Below are 17,959 nucleotides of genomic sequence, written 5' to 3' on the forward strand. Positions count from 1 at the left end.
TTTTCATTTACTTCATCCACCAGTAACTTAAAGCAGAACATCATAATTAAATAATTAGCCTTGGCAATTGAAATATCAAGGAAACCACAATTCATTCACCTGTTACTTGTCCATCTCTGTTGAAATATTAGTTTAGTATCATGGATTAATCTATTTATAAATAGATCCAGACAATCAGAAAAATTGGTCTGGAATCACGAGGCTGAAGACTTAGATGAAGTTAAAAATAAAAAAATGCCTCCAAACTGTGAAGTGTGGATACTCAGTTCAGGCAATAAAGGGGTAGGTGTGAAAATATTTAGATAAAGGTTATACATGGACTGTAAAAAAGGTATTGAACCCACAGCTAGTTGTATGGTGAGTCCGAGAAATTCTGTGAATGTGTTAAGCCAAACTCTTAGATACCTCTACCATTAGCTCAAAGGCCAGATGTATTTTCTATTAATGCATTTTTTAAAATGAGAAGTTTCTACCCTAAAGTGGACCTTTATTTTAGGCCTGCATTACTTTAATACATATGTTTCTAAAAAGAAGAGTGTTGATCAATTTTGTCTTGTAAAATGCATACTTTAATATGAATTACAGGAATTTAAAGCAGTCCTACTTTGAAGTTCTTTGTAATACAAAGAATTTTGAATTGAGAATTACCTTGTTTTAGCTCTTGGCCATTTTACACATTGTTGCATACTTTTTATTGTCCTTTGCCTCAAGCCAGTTTTGGCCAAAAAGGGTGTACAAACAATACATGAATGCAAAGTGCATAAAATAATTACTCTAATTATGTCAATTTATTAAGCTTTTTCTGCAACAGCTTGTTTAACACCATATCCGTGTAGTCTGGGCTATTTCGAACTTTGGATGGTAGTTATTTTTTTCTTTCAAGAAAGGAAAAACAATTTTGTTAAGCTTTGGACATTTGGCTACTGTAAGTAGTTATAGCAAACTGCTCCTTTATACTCAGGATCAGAAAATTCTTTTGTTTGAGCACCATGGAGATGGGGGCAGGGATTCCTGTCTGAGCATTTGGCTCCTATTTTGCTTCTCCCTCTTCAAAATGAGAAACATTAAGAAAGTCTCAGAGAAAGAGCACGCTACAGGGCACGCAACCATTGGCCACTGTTTAAGTCTGACTGCAAAAAGGCAATTTTACTAAAAGGAGAGCAGATGATTTTCGATATTCTCAAATAACTTTTTTGAAAGGAGACTGGAGGAGCAAAATTGAGGTGCCGAAAGAAGCCGAACAGTGCCTTTAGTCGGAATCCGGGGCCACATGCGTCTTTTAGACGAGAAACAACCTGAGCACCGTGAGGGAAGGGCACGTCCGGCAGCCCGGGCACAAGCCAGCCTGTGATAATACCGCACAGAGGCGTTTGCGGGTTGCTGGCTCACCTGCGGCCCCCGAGGCCCGGGACTGGCCCCGGTTCCCTTCGCGGCCCCTTTTCTCCCCCAGCCCCCGGTGGGCCGCGAGCAGACCTGGCCTCGGGGAGCGCGGCTGCCTGCGTGGCGGCGCACACTCACCCCATCACCCCCAAAGCGCGGCGGGAGCAGGAGACGGGCTAGAAGTCTGGGATCGCCGGTCCCCTCCAGGATCCTCGCAGACATTTTGTCCTGTGCAGAAACCTCCGCTCGTCTCCCTTAAAGACACAGCGCTCAATTCACGCATCTGGGGGTAAAAGGGGGGACGGTAACATGTGACCTGTGGGGGGAAAGGCTGGAGAGTCATTTCTTAGCCATCCAGGTCCACCAGTGACAGACTTGTGTTTCCCGAGGTTTAAAAATGATGCAGTTGATTAGTGCTTTTTAAAAATGTAATTTTTATTTTACACTTTTACATTAACCTTCCAAGACCTGGATTCCTGTCTTTGGTCTGAGTGCAGTTTGCATCCTTTCAGATTCAAGGTATCTGATGGTTCAGGTTGTTAAAAGAAACCCACCGAACCAAGGTCTGGACAGGTAAAGGTAGGGCTCGTTGGCGTTCTAAAATTTAATAACGCTAGTGTATCAGCTTTCGATGGATTATGTTGAGGTAACAACGCCTACAATTCAGTGATTTACAATAAGAAAGATTCATTTCTCAGACTACATCTGCTACATCTATTCCACTAGTTTCTTTCACTCCAGGCTCCAGGTTGAAAGATCAACTTTTTTCGGCGGCGGGGGGTACACTCACTTCACCTTGTGCTGGAACCAACTTTGAGGGAAGAAGATTTGTAGTGTTTGTAGTGTTTGCTATTTCCATGATGTAAATACTCCCACCGCGACTGATTGCAAGCTACTTTTAACAAGTTTAACAAGTGACTTGCCAAATTTCTGGAAATTTTACAATCAGCTCTTATATACCACTGGCATACGCTGCTCTTAAAACAAAACAGCTCACCTTCTGAGCAACCCAATTCTGTTCACATTTTATTGGCCAAAGCAAGTCATATGGCAAAGCTTGCTGTCAATGGGGCCAGAAAGTGTACTCTCAAAAAGAAGCCTTGCAAGTCATATAACAATGGGCAGAGATTATATAATCCTTTTAAAAGGAGGACAGAGAATTACTGATTACAATATTACAATCCACTTTACATGCTTTGTTCAAGTAATTTTTTTTCAATCTCATTTTTTTTCTGTAAATTAGAAAAATGTCTAAGTGTCAAAGTCCATTAATGGAGTTTCTCCTTACCATTCCAAGAATGGTTTCAGAAGAAACTGGTTGGGTGTCTTAAAAGGGATAATTTTGCAATGTGAAGGTATACTATTAGGTTGACGTTTTTCTTCTCAGAAGGACACTTACTGCTATGAACATTGATTAAAAGAACAGTAACTAGTATAAATGAATCTAGGTTAAGTCATCTCTTATTCGTGGCTTAATTCATAAACAGATTTTTAAAGATTGATGTATCTGGCAATCCTTTTAACCAGAGGCTGTATTACTTTGAATACTTTAAAAATCCATTTGGCTTTAGACTGACCATGTAATGACACACATGATATTTTCATTAGTTCATGGGACAGTTTCTAGTAAGTGCTGGTAATGAGCAAAGCACTATTCTAAACCTGAGTAGGAGTCTGGAGATTAGAGAGATCATTCCTGCCCTCAAGAAGATTACACTTCAGTTAAGATAGTAAAACAAATGCAGCTCCAAGAAGAAAATGGAAAATGATGTAAGAGGAAACAGTCAAGTGCCACACTAATTTGAAAACAGCTACATTTTTTAAAAACTGGCAACATTTAAGCAATACTTGAAAAAGTGTAGGATTTGGGCTCCTGGAATTACATGTTTGTTATCCTAGCAAGATGTGTTTTGGATTTATTTTTGAAGTTCAGAGAAGTGGAGCCTGTCTTTTCTGTGTTTGAGTCGATGCTTAAAGTTTCTTATAAGCTAAAGTCTCTTTCTTGTAGTTTTAAATTAAATTTTAAATAAATTATAAAATATATCTCAAATATCTAGTAACTCTTCTTTGTCCCACATTCTTTGTTCAAGTTTCAGCAAGAAAAATGCTCTTTAGTTCTCACTTTGGTAGTGGCAGTTCCCCTAACTTTCGCCAACCATTTAACAATAAATAAATAGCATTTAGTTTTCATCAGAAGACCTCATTTCTATCCCCTGCTATAGGAGTTGGCAAAGCATGAAGACGTGCATTTCATTGGTAACACAGAGTATTTACTCCCCAGATGCTTCCCAAAGATTATAGCCTTGAAATCTGCTGTCTGACCTTACCAAAAACCCATCTTGAGAAAACTGTTTATGGAGATTACCTCAAAGACATAAAATTATAGAGCTCTGTACTTGAAACATACTCTTTTGGTACGTTCTATATGTGCATTTGGTCTGTAGTTTCCTTGTGACGTTTTTGTCTGGTTTTGGTGTCCGAGTAATACTGGCCTCATAAAATGAGTTGGAAAGTATTCCTTCCTCTTCTCTTTTCGGGAAGAGTTTGTGAAGAATCGGTATTCTTTTTAAAATGTTTGGTAGAGGGGCGCCTGGGTCGCTCAGTTGGTTGAGTGTCTGCCTTCAGCTCAGGGCGTGATCTCAGGCTCCTGGGATGAGCCCTGTGTCAGATTTGCTGCTCAGTGGGGAGCCTGCGTCTTGCTGTGCCCCTCTCCCCTTTTGCTTGCTTGCTCTCTGACTCTTTCCCTCTCAAATAAACTAAATAAAAAATCTTAAAAAAAATGTTTGGTAGAATTCCACAGTGAAGCCATATGGGCCTGGGCTTTATGAATAGTTTTTTGATTACTAATTCAATCTTTTCATTTGTTTAGGTCTACTCAGATTATCTCTTTCTTCTTGAGTCAGTTTTGGTGGTTTGTATCTTTCTAGGAATTTGTCCATTTCATCCAAATTATCTAATGTGTTGGTATACAGTTATACCTAGTATTGCTTTATAGTCCTTTTTACTTCTGTAAAGTTGGTAATAATGTCTCCTCCTTTGTTTCTGATTCCTAGATGTGCACCTTATAGGAAATACCTGCATAAAATTTATTATCGGGGCTAGTGTCATGATGTCATCCACAATAGTGGTCCATTGATTCCCACAGTGTTTTTTCTGTAGGATCCAGTGGAGACCATGCTCTGAACTCTCATTGTTATGAAAAGCTCTGCACCCCTGAACAAATAAGGACCTTTTAATCCTGTGGGAACTGTGGATCATGTAACAGACTGTTCCCTCGCTTCAGCTGCTAGGAAGAGACTAAGAGTCAACTACATGGGATGCCTGTTCTATTAATATTCTAGTGCTCCTGTAACAAATTGCCACAAACTAAGTGGTTTAAACAACAGGAATTCATTCTCTCACAGTTCTGAAGGTTGTAAGTCCAAAATCAAAGTGCCAGCAGGGTCATAGTCTGTCTAAAACCTGTAGGGAAAATCCTTCCTTGCCTATTCCTAGCTTCTGGTCGTGGCCAGCCATCCTTGGTTTCCAGCTGTATCACTCCAGTCTCTACCTTTGTTGTCACATGCCCTTCTCCTTGTATGTCTGTGTCTAAGTTTCCCTCTTCTTATAAAGGCACCAGTCATATTGGGGGCACCTGGCTGGCTCAGTTGGTGGAACGTGTGACTCTTGGTCTTGGGGTTGTGGGTTCGAGCCCCTCATTGGGTATAGAGATTACTTAAAATCTTAAAAAATAAAAATAAAAAATAGGGGTGGCTGGGTGGCTTGGTTGGTTAAGTGTCTGCTTTGGCTCAGGTCATGACCTGTTGGGCTCCCAGCTCAGTGGGGAATCTGCTTCTCCCTCTTCCTCTGCCCCTCCACCCCACCCTTGCTCTCTCATGGGGGGGGGGGTGGAGCGTGAGCTCTTTCTCTCTCTCTCTCTCAAATAAATAAATCAAATCTTAAAAAAAAATAAAGACACCAGTCATATTGGATTAAACACCACCCTAATGACCTTGTCTCAATTTGATTACCTTTGCAAACATCCTATTTCCACATAAGGTCACATTCACAGGTACCTGGGGTTAGGATGTCAACATCTTTTTTTGCAGGGAGGGGTACACTAGTCAACTCCTAACCCTTACCTACCAGTTCCATATGGTTAAGTTTTCTTTGTGCTGATCTTTTATTTTCCTTTTGTACTCATTCCCTGGTTTACTTAGTTGTTTCTTAATTGTATGCATCTTGGCAGAATCTGAAGGAAAGAGGGTGGGAAGGAAGGAAGAAAGGAGAGGAAGGGAGGGAGGAAGAAAAGTTTGCCAAGAAAAATCAAACCTGGGACTTGGGGAACAGAGTTGCAGGAATGGGCAATGGGGTGGGGAAGATTGGCTGGGAAAGTGTTCTCAGAATTACTCTTTTGTGGGGGGCAGGGATGGGAGCAGTGGTTAGCAGCTGCCTACAGCTTAGCCGACCTAGAGAAAAGTGGAAGGTAGTTTGAAGAGCTGAGGATTGGGATCAGGGTATGATCTAGCTACCTTTAAAAAATTTATTTATTTATTTACTTACTTAATTCCAGTATAGTTAACATACAGTGTTATATTTGTTTCAGGTGTACAGTATAGTGAGTCAACAATTCTATACATTACTCAGTGCTCATCGTGATAAGTACACTCTTTATCCCCATCACCTATTTCCCCCATCCCCACACCCACCTCCCCTTTGGTAACCATCAGTTTGTTTTCTATAGTTAAGAGTCTATTTTTTGGTTTGTCTCTTTTTTCCTTTGTTCATTTGTTTTGTTTCTTAAATTCCACATATGAGTGGAATCACCTGGTATTTGTCTTTCTCTGACTACCTTATTTCATTTAGCAGTGCTCCATCCATGTTGTTGCAAGTGACAAGATTTCGTTTGATCTAGCTACTTATAATACCCATATTAATAGACACAATATGGATCCAGGTTTTGTGGTGCTTGAAAGCTGATATAGTGTTCAGAATCCATGTATTCTAGTTATTGGAGACACAGTCCCATATATCGTTGACTTAATGCATGCAGTTTACCTTAGAGGACGGTGTCCTATCCTTACAGGATAGCATTCCCCAAATGGCATCTTAGCTGACAATTTGATAAACTGTTCTAATGGTGTATCAGGCTAGCTGCTTCTAGATGTAAAGATTTTATAGGATCAGCCAAAGCTACTGAATAAACCAACATTTCCTCTCTCATCTGTTCCGCCTCTTAATCCATTACAGTTGTGAATCTTTATCCTTCGGTTACAGCACACCAAGGGTTATCATCACTCCCTTACCAATAGGAGTGGGGTCTTTGTTACCACCGGAGGGCTAAATAATCCAGTTCTAAAAACCCATCCTGAGGTTTGGAGGTTCAGAGGTTCTAAGCTTCTACTTTCTGGAGCCACTCTGGTAGCTACTTTCTTAGCTGGGGCTCCCCCAAATGTAGGGACTGAGACAAGAGCTAAATGCAGTTGGTCTAAGAGGTGATCACAGGGAGCAGGGCTGGGGCAGCAGGGAGAGTAAGAAAGAAACGCATGGCAAAATGAAGAGGCTTGATTTGTTAACAATGAATGTGTCTTTCATATAATGTCTTCATTTTATATTTGTAATTATAATTGTTACAAGAGTTATTCCCATGTAGTGGACTATTTTTCAATCTTCACCTCTTGTCTTTTTCAGACCCAGCTTTCTCATTTTTTATCTTTGTCATTTTCTGTCATCTCATGTTAGAAAACATGTTAACATAGACTTTATGCTTATTTCATTGGATGGCTTTTTGCTTGAAGACTTAATGTAATTATTTAAACATATCTTTGAAGAAATAAAAAATAAAAAATCTTTGAAACTCTACATTTTCACTGTAGTTACATATAAATGCACATTTCTTTTTGCTTGAAACATAGTGAACTAAGCTTCCTCCATATCCTGGAGGAAGTTTTAAGCAAGAGCGTTAATAGTGAGATTTGTATTTTAAGAATACCGCTCTGGGGCATTTGACAAAATACAGCATCCTTTCCTGATTAAAACCCTTCAGAGTGTAGGAATAGAAGGTACATTTCTCAATCTCATAAAAGCCATCTATGAAAAGCCTACTGCAAATATTATTCTCAATGGGGAAAAGCTGGAAGCCTTTCCCTTAAGATCAGGAACTCGACAAGGATGCCCACTCTCGCCACTATTATTCAACATAGTACTAGAAGTCCTTGCAACAGCAATCAGACGACAAAAAGGGATCAAAGGTATTCAAATTGGCAAAGAAGAAGTCAAAATGTCTCTCTTTGCAGATGACATGATACTCTATATGGAAAACCCAAAAGAAGCCACTCCCAAACTATTAGAAGTTATAGAGCAATTCAGTAACGTGGCAGGATACAAAATAAATGCTCAGAAATCAGTTGCATTTCTATACACGAATAACGAGACCGAAGAAAGAGAAATTAGGGAATCCATCCCATTTACAATAGCACCAAAAACCATACGTTACCTTGGAATTAACTTAACCAGAGACGTAAAGGACCTATATTCTAGAAACTATAAATTACTCTTAAAAGACATTGAGGAAGACATAAAAAGATGGAAAGATATTCCATGCTCATGGATCGGAAGAATTAACATAGTTAAAATGTCCATGCTACCCAGAGCAATCTACACTTTCAATGCTATCCCGATCAAAATACCAAGGACATTTTTCAAAGAACTGGAACAAACAGTCCTTAAATTTGTATGGAAACAGAAAAGGCCCCGAATCTCCAAGGAACTGTTGAAAAGGAAAAACAAAGCTGGGGGCATCACAATGCCGGATTTCGAGCTGTACTACAAAGCTGTGATCACAAAGACAGCATGGTACTGGCACAAAAACAGACACATAGACCAATGGAACAGAATAGAGAGCCCAGAAATGGACCCTCGGCTCCTTGGGCAACTAGTATTTGATAAAGCAGGAAAAAACATCCGGTGGGAAAAAGACAGTCTCTTCAATAAATGGTGCTGGGAAAATTGGACAGCTACATGCAAGAGAATGAAACTTGACCACTATCTCACACCATACACAAAAATAAACTCCAAATGGATGAAAGACCTCGATGTGAGACAGGAATCCATCAAAATTCTAGAGGAGAACATAGGCAACAACCTCTACGACATCGGCCAAAGCAACCTTTTTCATGACACATCCCCAAAGGCAAGAGAAACAAAAGATAAAATGAATTTATGGGACTTCATCAAGATTAAAAGTTTCTGCACAGCCAAGGAAACAGTCAGAAAAACTAAGAGGCAGCCCACGGAATGGGAGAATATATTTGCAAATGACACTACAGATAAAGGACTGGTATCCCAGATCTACAAAGAACTTCTCAAACTCAATACACGAGAAACAAATAAACAAATCAAAAAATGGGCAGAAGATATGAACAGACACTTTTCCAATGAAGACATACAAATGGCTAACAGACACATGAAAAAATGTTCAAAATCATTAGCCATCAAGGAAATTCAAATCAAAACCACACTGAGATACCACCTTATGCCAGTTAGAATGGCAAAAATAGACAAGGCAAGAAACAACAATTGTTGGAGAGGATGTGGAGAAAGGGGATCCCTCCTACATTGTTGGTGGGAATGCAAGTTGGTACAGCCACTCTGGAAAACAGTGTGGAGGTCCCTTAAAAAGTTAAAAATTGAGCTACCCTATGATCCAGCCATTGCACTACTGGGTATTTACCCCAAAGATACAGACGTAGTGAAGAGAAGGGCCATATGCACCCCAATGTTCATAGCAGCAATGTCCACAATAGCTAAATTGTGGAAGGAGCCGAGATGCCCTTCAACAGATGACTGGATTAAGAAGTTGTGGTCCATATATACAATGGAATATTACTCAGCTATCAGAAAGAACGAGTTCTCAACATTTGCTACAACATGGACAGCACTGGAGGAGATAATGCTAAGTGAAATAAGTCAAGCAGAGAAAGACAACTATCATATGATTTCTCTCATCTATGGAACATAAGAACTAGGATGATCGGTAGGGGAAGAAAGGGATAAAGAAAGGGGGGGTAATCAGAAGGGGGAATGAAACATGAGAGACTATGGACTATGAGAAACAAACTGAGGACTTCAGAGGGGAGGGGGGTGGGGGAATGGGATAGACCGGTGATGGGTAGTAAGGAGGGCACGTATTGCATGGTGCACTGGGTGTTATACACAACTAATGAATCATCGAACCTTACATCGGAAACCGGGGATGTACTGTATGGTGACTAACATAATATAATAAAAAATCATTAAAAAAAAAAAAAAAAAAAAAAGAATACCGCTCTGGGGAAGTAGGGGGATCGTGTTTGAAGAAAATACACTAGAGACCAGTAGGCCAGTTGGACTGTTGCAATATTGCGGGTCAGAACTGAGATCTTTTTGAGATTCAGCCTGTTCAATGTGTAGCAGAAAGTAATAAACAAGAGAATGGACGATGGGTTAGTAATAAGTAGCTCCACCGTGGTTTGTAGTTCCCCCATCCCTGGCACCTGTCACCTGCCTCGCTGTGCTGGAGGAGACTGAGCCGCTGCTCAGATAGCAACGCCCCCATGTACTCACCTCTAGAAAGTAGTGCTCCCCCGGGTGGCCTTTTCCAGGTCACTGGAGCGAGAGGAGAGCACTGATAGCAGCCCTTCCTATGGGAATTCTCAGGGAGGCGTTAGACATTGATTTCTAGTTCTCAGAACTCTTAGGAAGAGATTGTACAAGCGTCTACCTCAGCATTTCAGTACCTTCTCGGAACCTCAGTTCCCCATCCCGTATCCTGTCGCAGTTCGTGTGCACCCGTTCACCATGCGCTGCTCCGTGCCCGTGACTGTGGGAGGCTTGCAGGACCCACTGGCCACCATCTTACATTTTTCTTCTCTCAGAGTTGTCAAATTCCTCATGAAGGCCCACGGTACACTTCCTGGCCGCTTCACTTGGCCCCGCATTTGCAATTTCTGTTAACCTACAAACCACTGAATGGACAGACTCAAACCTGTATGCTGAGAGACGCACGAAGCAATGTTTATGCCTAAAGTAAGGACTCCTTGTTCTTTTACGGACACGTCTTAAAGGGGAGAGAGAACAGACAAGAGAAGACGAAGGGCTAGGAGGCAGTGATGCAGGCCTTCCTGTTCGTACCCAGAGTGCCTAGCGAGGGTTATGCTCAGAAAGTGATCTGCTGGGTGCTGCCCCTCCGGCCGCTTGCTCAACGTACTGGCAGGGCTGGGCTGGTGTTGCGGACTGCTTGCTTAAACAGCCATGGGGCTGGTGACAGTGAGCATCTGGAGGCTTATCTCACCACAGCTTCAGGGGGCCGTGTCCCCAGCTGTGGTCAGAGTTGACGGGACCTGACCCTGCTGTCAGACACGCAAGTTTCAGAAGTCCTTACCAACTCCTTTTGCCAAGGGAAAAAGACAAACTTGCACAAAAGAGCTGGTTTGGCTATTTTCTGAGATAATTATAAAGAATAACAAGAACAAGGAACCTTTGATTTTCTTTTGTGTCTCTTTTGCAATAGGAGGAAAGGAAACCATTGCATGTGTGTCTTGGGGATACAACCAGAAGCCCTCAAGCCTGCATCTGGTCCAGGCGCCATGGTAAGAGACTGCATGATGGCCTGGGAGCCAGGGGGATATTTGCCTAGGGTTTATCATCCTGTCCTCAGAGACACTGGATCAGAATGCTGTGGCCCATTGGCTTTGACTATGGCTGCTTGAGAAGATCCAGTCCCTGGATTTGTGCATGATTTCATTAATCCAGAACCTTCCTCTCTGCCCAGCGAAACTTCATTCTCATTCCTCCATTCACACACTCCTGTGAAGCTTTCTTAGACTCTACCAGCTTATAAGGATCTCTCTCACCTAGATTACTCCTGTCCTCCAGTTGGTATCTTGCATGTAAACGTTCACATTGTTTCTTAGAAGGTAGGCTTGCCTTCACAGCTCAACTACAGTTGACCTTGAACAACACAGGGGGTGGGGCTTCGACCACCCCCCCTCGGACTTCTCCAAACCTGAACTACTAATAGCTTGCTGTAAACCAGAAGCCTCACCAATAACATAAACAGTCAACTGACACGTGTTTTGTATGTTATGTGTGTTATATGCTATATTCTTTCAATAAAGTAAGCTAGAGAAAAAAACATTAAGATCACAAGGAAAAGAAGAGCATTTATGGTACTATACTGATAAAAAAAAAAAAAATCTGCATAAAGATGGACCTGTGCAGTACCAACCGTGTTGTACAAGGGTCGGCTATGTAATGATCTCAGTGACAGGACCTGGGTCTCGTGTTTTATATATTCCTTTCATAAAGCCTAGCACAGTGCTGGACAAGTAGGAGGTTTCAGTAAGTACTTGGAGGAGTTGAAAATTCAAAGCGTATACTATACCACTTTTAGGAGATCCTCAGAGTAGTCAAGTTCATAAAGACAGAAAGTAAAAGGGTGGCTGCCAGGGGCTGGGGTTGGGGGCGATGGAAATGACAGTTAATGTTTAATGGACATAGAGTTTCAGTTTAGGAAGTTGAAAAAGTTCTGGAGACAGATGGTGGGGACAGTGGCACAGCAGTGTGAGTGTATTAATGCCACTGAAGTGTATACTTTAAAAGGGTTAAAATGGAGGGGCTCAGTCAGTAAGTGTCTCCCTTCAGCCTGGGTCATGATCCCAGGGTCCTGGGATCGAGTCCTGCTTAGGGCTCTCTGCTCAGCAGGAAGTCTGCTTCTCGTTCTCCCTCCATCCCTCCCTCCCCTGCTTATGCTCTCTCTCTCTCCCTCTAAAATACATAAAGTCTTTATAAATAAGCAAATAAAAGGCTTAAATGGTAAGTTTTATGTATATTCACCGCAGTAGAAAAAAGTAGTTTCAAAAAGGCACATTCTGTAGAAATCTGAGGCTCTTCCTCAGTTCTGCCCTCAGCTGCCCTCCCTGGGGCCGTGTGTAGGATCAACGCTGTGTGTGAATGTAATTTCCAGTTTCATGGGCTTGGTGGGTCAGCTCTAGACACTGGGTTCAGCTTCCCACTTGCTATCTCCCATGTTTTGTTTTGTTTTTTAATGAGAACGTTTGTACCAGGCTTTTAGTTTAGATTTGTTTTTGTAATTCATGCGTACGCAAGAAAGGTTAGGAGGAGTCCAAATCTAGCCACGCAGTGTTACAGCTGCCCTCAGAGTAAGGGCAAAAGGGTAGTAGTGATGGTGTGAATGTTCTCAAGTTACTAAAGATCTCAGACTATTCAGCGTCCAGTTTTGTTTGGTTTGTGTCTCTGTAAAAGGGGGTTGATAATAGTAGCTTCCTTTCCCTATAGGGTTGTTGGGAGGATGACATGATAGGAATGGCCCGAAATGCCTCCCAGGGTACTTGAGGCAGAATATAAGCCAGAAAGTACGGCTACTTGTTTATAAATGGCAGCTAAGAATGCTTGGATTTTGTGATTTTAGCTTCGATCTGAGAAGAATGAAAGTAGATCACAGGTGCCCTCTAGACCAACAGTGCCTTGTCTACGGTGTGTGATCCCACATGTAGCCAAATCCCTGAAGGCACCCTTCTGATGCCTGGGGTGGGGGGGTCCCCACTCAGAAAGAAAGGCCTGAGGGCTCCTTCTCTGACTGACTTTCCCCTCTCAGCCAGAAAGAAACTTAGCTGCCAGCAGCTCCTGGGCTCTCGGGTCCCCGTTCGTGCTCTTTCTTTAGTGGAAGTGTGAAGAATCTTGAAACAGGACACGTTGAGACCCAGCTGGGCTGGCTTTCTCCCCTGTGTGGTCAGGGGGATGGGTTTGGCCACTCTTACTTGACTCAGAGTGGGGGAGAGAGTTTTCCCAGTGAAGAGGACTTCTGCCTCCTGAGGAAAAGGGGCATTGGGCCAAGAAAAATGAGTTGTCCACCCCACACTGAGCTTCATGAAAGACAAAGAAAAATCAGTCCGGGGCCCCACCCTCAAGGATCTTATTCTTTAGTGACTAATGACCTATATGCCATGATAATCTGTTTTCAAAGAACCGTTGCAGTCTGTTTCTTCTTTTCAAAGGGAGTTGAATGCATTGATCTTAAGGGTTTTCAAGCAGGCATCTAAAATCATTTGACTTTGATTTAATATGGGGGACTTACCGAGTTGTGAAAATGAAACTGCTTCAGGAAAAATACTTGAAATAAACTCAAGGCCACATTAACATTTGATTTGCACTTCCAAACAGAAGCTGTTTTTATATTCCTATTTACTCTTATGATATACTGTATTTTTCCCCATGACTCAATAGGATGGGATATTTTTCTCCTTTCTTCAGATAGTTCTCAGTTTGAATGTGACACAGAGTTCCCATTTTCCCCATAAATTACATATTTATAGCACACAGGAATAGCCGGAATGCTGTGTGACTCTCAAAAGTACTACTGTATTTGAATTATAGAGAAAATGACTTAATACGATTCTGAACTTTGGGCCCTCTTGATGTAGCTGGAGCAGGGAGGAGAACAGGACTCTGTGTTCTGGGCCTGGGTCCTGTTTGTTCGGAACACTGTCCTCTGGGCCTGCCCCCAGCTGTGTGCACTTCGGGCAGGCTGACGAGGGGAAGGCCCGGCACAAGCAGTCGGAAGCAGAGCTAGCTCACAAGCAAAGGCACTGCGGTGGTGAAGAACACAGGCTTTGACATCATGCTGCTCGGGTTCAGCTCTGCCGTATACTAGCTCTGAAAGCTTGGAGTGGTTTCTTAGCTTCTCTGCTTCCTTTGCCTTTTCCTCTCTAAACTGGCCTAACAGAAGGAGTCCCGCTTACGGTTGTGACAAGAATTGACTATGCTAGCGTGTGGAAGACCCTCACCACAGTGTTCAGCCCAGCGTGAGTCATCAACGAACCACGACGGTTGTCCCCGAATGAGCTGTAAACAGGACAAGGTTATCTTCTATTCCTCACACCGTTCCTCCCCTTCCTCCTGAGACCAGCTGAGCTCCCTACTTGGGAGGAGATGCCCGTCATTCCCCTGGGAAAGCTAAGTGGGATCTGAGGGTGGAGGAGCACGGAGGGCCCTCAAGCCTGCATCTGGCCCAGACCCCGTGTTGGGGTTTACGTGGGGCTAGTTCTCTCCACCATGGTGAGAGACTACGTGATGGCCTGGGAGCCAGGGACGTATTTGCCTAGAGGGGCTTCAGGATAGTAGATGCCTCCCTTTGCAACTCTGTGCCTTAGGTGACAATGGGCAGCTAGTTGAGCATTTAGGAACTTGGTTTTTTTTATCGTTTTTGTTATTGTTTTTTAATGAATTTTACAGTACAACCTATGTACAATCAAACGCTCCCACTTAAAATGTATAGGTTGATGGGTTTTGAAAAACGTATGAAGCCTTGTAAGCACCGCCTAAATCCAGATACAGAATATTTCCATAATTCCCCCAAATTCTCTTATATCCTGTTCAGTAAACGTTCCTCTCTTCCTACTCCCAGGCAATCCCTAATTTGTTTTTTGTCACTATAGAAAAGTTTGCATTTTCCAGAATTTCGGATAAATGGAATGTAAAAGGCTTCTTTCATTTATCATAATGCTTTTTTTTTTTTTTAAAGATTTTACTTATTTATTTGACAGAGAGAAAGAGAGAACATACAAACAGGCAGAGGCAGAGGGAGAAGCAGGCTCCCCACTGAGCAGGGAGCCCAATGTGGGACTCGATCCCAGGACCCTGGGATCATGACCTGAGCCGAAGGCACTTGCTCAACCCGCTGAGCCACCCCGGCGCCCTTATCATAATGCTTTTGGGATCCACCTATGTGGCGATGTATCAGTGGGTTCTTTTTTAGTGTTGAGTTAGGTTTGTTTATCCGTCCCCTGTTGATGCTCATTTGGGTTGTTTCTGGTTTGGGGTTATTGTATGTATTTTGACAACACCAAGATCAAGAGTCCCATGCTCTTCCAACTGAGCCAGCCTGGCGTCCCTGTGTAGATAAATATTTTAATTTCTTTTGGATAAATACCTGAAGTGGAATTACTGAGTAATATGGTGAGTATATGTTTAAATTTGTGGGAAACGACCAAATGTTTTTGGAAGTAGCGGTCATGTTTTACACTCCTACCAGCAATGTGTGAGAGTTCCGGGGGCCCACATCCTCGCTGACACTTAATATTGTCTGTGTCTTTCATTTTGGTCATTCTAGTGGGTGTGAAATAGTACCTCATTTTTTTTTTTTAATTTTGGTTTTAATTGGCACTTTCCTAATGGCAAATGATGTGGAGGTCTTCCCATGTGTTTATTGTTCATTAATATATCTTGTTTTGTGAAGTACATTTTCAAATATTTTGCCTATATTTAATTGGTTTCTGTCTTTATAGTTGAATTGTATTAGTTCATTATGTATTCTGCATACAAATTCTTTGTTAGATGTATGTATTGCAAATATTTCTCCTATTCTGTGGGATAAAATAGAGTGATCTGACTGATAGAACAAAATTTAAGGTGACATTCATCACATGGAATCCATGACCTGAATGAAAGGTTAGGAAAACTATAGGTTTCTAATGAGAAGGTCAAGTGTAATTAATTGTCCTCTGATGAGTAGATTTGCATTGGGGTTTTGCACTTGCAACTTAATAGCTAATTACAAGGATTGCCTGTAAATAGTAAGTAATCTGCACCCCTAATTTCATGTTGGAGATGTCATAATTGCTATTTGTTGAAGGACAGCAAGGCAGATGAAATGAATACTAACCAAAACTTTCTAGGGTCACCCCAAAATGGTGCTCTGAGAGTTGGAGAATGGATCCCAGCTGTATACCACAGACTGAGATGGAATCAGTCGTTTCATATTCATGCTGTGTACCCCGTTGCCTTTGAATCATGGAGGCAGCAGAGACTGCCAGATGGCCTCTCGCTGTTTCCCTTTTACCAGGCCATAATGCATCCAGTTATTTCGGACAATACCATCTTGCTCTGTCCTTCCAACTCTATCTCCCATTTAGCTAATTCCTTTCAGTACTTAGGTAACAGACAGTTCCTATAATTAACCATATCAAGAACATTTGACAGGATTTGACATCCATGCATGACTTTGCCATCTTGGAACAGAAGGGAACTCCCTTAACCTAACAAAGGGCATATACAAAAAACTTACAGCTAACAGCAGACTGAGTGGTGCATGACTGAGTGCTTTTCCCCTTAATACTGAGAAAATCACTTTGGCTGCAGAATGCAGAATGGATTGTAGAGAGGTGGGCAAAAGTCAGGGATAGAATGCCATCTTGGAGATTACAGCAGTAGGTCGGGCAAAGCTGAAAGCCGAGACTTGGGTGGCAGCCGGAGAAGTGAGAGACGTTTGACAGGCAGAATAGGTGGTGCTCATTCACAGATTGGATATGGGGGTTGAGGGAGCGTTACAAGGGTAACTCCTAGGTATTAGCTTGCTCACCTGGGTAGATGGTGCTGTCACTCATTGAGCAGGGAAATCTGGAAGGTGGGAAATGGCCATTTTCTTCTGCAGGGACCCTACCCTCTCTTCCATGGCCCCTCAAAGTCAATTAGAAGAGTGTGCTATCTGTGGAAGACATATGTATCTGGAAGGGGAGTGAGGTATTTTCAAGCATATGAAAATATATTGAAATACACAGGCCTCCTTGACTACACACGGACATTGAAGGAGAAACACAGGTCTTATGAACTAAATTGTTGCAAAGATACGCTGATTCTGAAATCCTGGAGAAGAAGTGAGAATGGTCTGTTTCAGGATGCTTCATAATAAAGCTCTTTACCGTACTATCTAATTTACATATCTCCACAGTCATGTGAGATAGGATTTTTCTGATACCTGCTTTCAGATGAGGAATAGGAGTCTCAGATTTATTGATTTGTCCAGTATTAATCGATGGTGAAAGGGGGTTTTAAACTTAAATCTTCAAATGGCCAGGGAGAGAGTCATCGGCAAGAATTCAGGTCTGTACGGGCTGGGTCTTCTCTCGGAGGCTGCTTCCCTTTCTCCCACCCCGCTCAATCCTACTTACCCTTTAAGGCTCAGTTCAGATTGTTTGTCTTTCATAAATCTTTTTTGTTCATTCCTGCCTACTGATTTCTTCTATTAAAATTTTTAAAGCATATTTTATTTAACACAATATATCAAAATAGCATTTTAACATGTAATCAATATAAAAATTGAGGAAGTTTACATTTCTTTCTGTACTCAGTTTCTGAAGTCCAGTGTACATTTCACACTTCCAGCACATCGCAGTTTGGACATATCCGTTCCTTTACCTACTGGCGTCGTCCTCCTCCATTGCCTCCTCTTTCGCTGTCACTGAGAAGATGGTACACTTTCTAGTTGTCACTCTCATGCCTTTCCCCCCAACCATCACCTGACACCCCAGCCCCTCTGTGCCACGTATTTCTAGAGCCTTCTGCGTGGCAGGGCCTAGCAGATGTCCACCGTGAGAGTCATTTTCCAAGCTGCTGTTAATTCCCACCCAAGCAGAGGTGCTTCCAGGTCCCATGTGAGGGGTGAAGCCTCTTCCTGCTCTGTGTTGGTGACTCTGTGACTATGACCCCCATAGACTCAGAACTGGGCAGTGTGGTCACAGCCTGCAGAGTCCAAAGGTGCACC

General features: G+C 42.2%; 1 protein-coding gene across 1 annotated transcript in view; it reads left to right on the forward strand.

Moving 5' to 3' along the window:
- PDE8B (phosphodiesterase 8B) overlaps positions 1-17,959 on the forward strand; it is a 330,881-nt gene that overhangs the window by 6,506 nt on the left and 306,416 nt on the right. The window contains exon 2 of the mRNA XM_044384105.3: positions 10,910-10,988. Within this exon, the coding sequence (XP_044240040.1) occupies positions 10,910-10,988 (79 nt within the window). The remainder of the gene's footprint in view (positions 1-10,909; positions 10,989-17,959) is intronic.

The sequence above is a fragment of the Ursus arctos genome, unplaced genomic scaffold, assembly GCF_023065955.2.
Source record: "Ursus arctos isolate Adak ecotype North America unplaced genomic scaffold, UrsArc2.0 scaffold_5, whole genome shotgun sequence".
NCBI classification, from domain to species: domain Eukaryota; kingdom Metazoa; phylum Chordata; class Mammalia; order Carnivora; family Ursidae; genus Ursus; species Ursus arctos.